Source organism: Loa loa (genome assembly GCF_000183805.2).
Source record: "Loa loa unplaced genomic scaffold supercont3.72, whole genome shotgun sequence".
Lineage (NCBI taxonomy): Eukaryota > Metazoa > Nematoda > Chromadorea > Rhabditida > Onchocercidae > Loa > Loa loa.
Window position 1 is genome coordinate 155166 of NW_018108252.1, and position 3831 is coordinate 158996.

The 3831-nt window shown below is 24.1% G+C and overlaps 1 protein-coding gene across 1 annotated transcript in view; it reads right to left on the reverse strand.

Annotated features, from left to right (window-relative positions):
- LOAG_17419 (hypothetical protein) overlaps window positions 1-1484 on the reverse strand; it is a gene marked incomplete at its 5' end in the record, with an annotated part of 2673 nt that extends 1189 nt beyond the window's left edge. The window contains 4 exons of the mRNA XM_020450082.1: window positions 357-534; window positions 668-735; window positions 892-1085; window positions 1433-1484. Of these exons, the coding sequence (XP_020306301.1) occupies window positions 357-534; window positions 668-735; window positions 892-1085; window positions 1433-1484 (492 nt within the window). The remainder of the gene's footprint in view (window positions 1-356; window positions 535-667; window positions 736-891; window positions 1086-1432) is intronic.
- Window positions 1485-3831: the final 2347 nt, after the last annotated feature.

Below are 3831 nucleotides of genomic sequence, written 5' to 3' on the forward strand. Positions count from 1 at the left end.
TAGAAAAATTGAAAGCTTTTTGAAATTTCTCAAATGGCATTTTTAAAATAAAAAAATCCTTTTTTTTTTGATATAAATTACCATAATATTTATGTTAATTAATTTCATTTTAGATTAATTACTACTATTCAATAATATTTAATCTTTAATTTATGCATTAATACTTCCATTTTTAATGCATCTTTTTTTCCTCAAATATTATTTTATAAAATGAATTCAAGTTATCATATTGTTATGAATTATACTTGAAATTTATTATCATAAAATGATTTATCTAAAATGGATATATAATGTTGAGGAATAGTATTATCGATTGATTTTCTGTATAAAAAAAAAAAAGTCACAAAATATCATACCTCTTTTGGACATGTTGGACCAAAAACAGCAGAAAGAAAATTCATAATTTTATAAACAATAATATCACTTGGTGCTTCTTCTAAAGCATTAGCTGAATCACCTGATATCAGTGCAATTAGGATTGGTTTATCACGATGAGCTTGAAACATGAACATTTCACCGCGGCTAGTTGCACACCTGTAAAAAAAAAAAAAAAAATGTTAACAATGATTAACACATATATTAAGATGACCAATAATAAAATTCAGTTGACAATATCTCTCTTGGATATATTAATCGATAATTTAAATAAATAATATATGCGACTAACATTGTATCTGATATTTGCCCAAAAACTCGTGTATTCTCCCAGAATGGTTTCTCAAAAAATAGCATAATCTGAAATTATAAAATTACAAATTTGAATAATGAACTTAATTAAATTTTAGCTATTTTGCTTTCATAACAAATAACAACAATAACATTAATTGAAAGAAAGTTATCATTACTGGAATTGAATAATTAAATAATTTTATAAAAATTTCCACTCCTTACCTTGTTAACATTTCCAAAACCAAGTGAACTGATAGCATCAATTTTCCAATATGGTAATTCGGGATGAAATAATGGAGCATTATTTCGTTTTCGAATTGAACGTTTAAGAACGCCAAGCGGTAAAGTACACAATACACAATCACCATTAAAAATTACCTCACGTGTACCATTAACCAAACATTTTACGCTTACTTCTAAAATGTAATATCTTAATGAATTAAACAGGTAAATAGTAATTAAGAGAAATAAGAACATTTATAACTTTTAATTTTAAAAAATTAAAACAAAAAAAATTATTCAATTAATAAAAAAAAAGGAAGGTAAAGGTTAGAGAATACAAACAATATTATTTCAACAAAATTAGCCTAAATTTGTTGTGAAATTAAAATTTACCTAAATAAAAGGTAAACTTTCTAAGGTTATTCTTACTTCACATTTTATGACTTTGAGAATTTTCAAAGATAAAATTATGATTAACACTTAATAGTAAGCAAAATCTTATCAAATGATAATTAGAAGGAAAAAAAAAAAAAAAACGAACTTCCATCATCGTATTGAATTTGTTGCACGACATGATCAAGATAAATATGCATACCATTGCATAAAGTAATCAAAATTTTGATAAGACCATCAGCAACTGAAAAAAAAAATAAAAATTGAAAAACAAAAAAAATTATTTTTAAAATTGAGAAAAATTAAAATCGAATTTGAAAACTTGAAAAGTTACATTTTCTACATAATATATATTAAATATTATTTTAATTTCGTTGGATAATAGCAAAAGATTATGCAAAATGCGTTTGGATAGATAGTTTTTAGTTCAAATCAAAGTAATTGTTTGAATCGAATTATTAATTCGAAAAGATATTTTAATGGAATAATCGATTTTGAGAATTATAATTTAAATTAATTCTTTCGCCTTTTCCTATTCTCATTTTTTTGATTTCCTCTCTTTTTCTTCCCCCTTTCTATACTAAGTTTTCATTTTTCATTTTTCATTAGAATATTAATTTCTTCCCTGAATGAAAGAGAAAAATATCTTTCTGACGTAATATAGGATATATAATTTATTGATATGCTGTATTACTGGTCGATCCAATGTGAGTGGAAGGGTTAAAGTACGGGTACTTAAGGGTTAAAGGTCGAGTGGTACTTGTGCACTCTAATTCTCAGCAAAAACCAACAGCATTAACTGCAAGGAACGAAAAGAAGAGGAGGATGAAATAGGAAACAGGTGGTAAATCTCCTCCCATACTACGACTAAATAATATAATGAATAATTTCATCGCCATTCACTCTCAAAAAGATTTTTTGATTTGAGAGTTTTTTTTGGCTTAAATCTAGATATTAACTGTAATTTGCATAATCTCAAAAATCCTAATTACACTTAAAGATGACAATGAAATGACCAAACGACATTGTCCGAAGGAAAAAAAAAAGAAAACTGGTAAAAACTAAATTACTTGAAGGATATATAAAAAAAAAAGGAAACCTATATTCAACAGAAAAGATTGTAATCATTAATGATAATGATAAAATGATAATATAGAATTTATCATATTGTGATATTTGTTTAGATTAACGGATAATGATAATGATAAAAATGATAATTGTTAAAGGAAAATAATGAATTTCCTAGAAAGCACTATTAGTCCTTTTATCAAGTTTATTATTACTAATAGTTATTTCAAGAACCTGTCTACAGTACCCATGTAGAAAAAAGATATATCATTTGGATGGACAGGCTGATAGGATATATTAGTTAGTATCAGATGACGGTAAACTCTCTTCGATGATCTGTCAACCTGTCATCATTGTATCAGAAAAATTGAAAGTAAAATTTATTTTTCATCTTTAATCTATATAAAAATATGTAAGAAACGATTGGGATTATTATTATACAGAAATTTAAAAAAAAAATTCGGACAAAAATTTAGTAAAGAAAGAAAAAGAAATTAGGAATTTAAAGAAATAATTAAATTTTATTGAAATTTACATTAAAATTTAAATTTTAAAAATAAATTAAAATTTTTAATTTTAATTATAATAATTTAATAAATATTTATTTCATTTTTTCCCTCTAAAATTCATTTAATTTTACATTCATTTCTATCATATCCATTATCCATTATTTCTTTTTGCGCTTGACCTCTTCAATCAGTAAGAGAGCCATTACTTCATCTCATCATTTTCGCTATGAGCTAATAACATGAAAGATAAGTTGAAATGAATAGATGACATTTATTACATAATTCACACCATTGGTGACAATGATGATAGGCGGCATTATTCATTATCTATTATAGCTTAAGTAAGGAAGGTATCACATAAATACATTACTTATATCTTTCTTTTTTTCTTTTCTCATTTCCTGGATATCCTTTTAAGCCGATACTTCATATTTTAACATCAAAAGCTATACCGCTATTAATATTTCCGCATGTAAAAACATTGACTAATTTTAATAACAATGAACTTATCAAATTTTAAAACATGTAAAAAGTACATAAACGTAGAATACGTATATGTGTATAAGCGTAAAATACGTATATGTTATAAGCGTAAAATACGTGTATGTGTGTTAAACATAAAATACGTGTATGCATGTATTTGTTAATCGCAGTAAAAATGAAAATTTTAAAATTATTATTTTAATAGTATTATCATTGAATTATTGATAATGAAGTAATAAATAACAATGAACAATTTAAACATTTATTTCATTTTCAATATTTACTTAGAATTGTTTACAAATAATTTATCCTACAAAATACTATTAATACATCTTTAATGTAAACATAATATTATATGATGTATACAATGTAAGATAAAGAATTTATTTCCATAATAAATTGACCGTAAGAAATTTTCCTAAAGTTTGATTTAATATATTGTGAGATTAGTTTTCATCTTTTGCTTAAATTGGGAAAGATAAAAAAA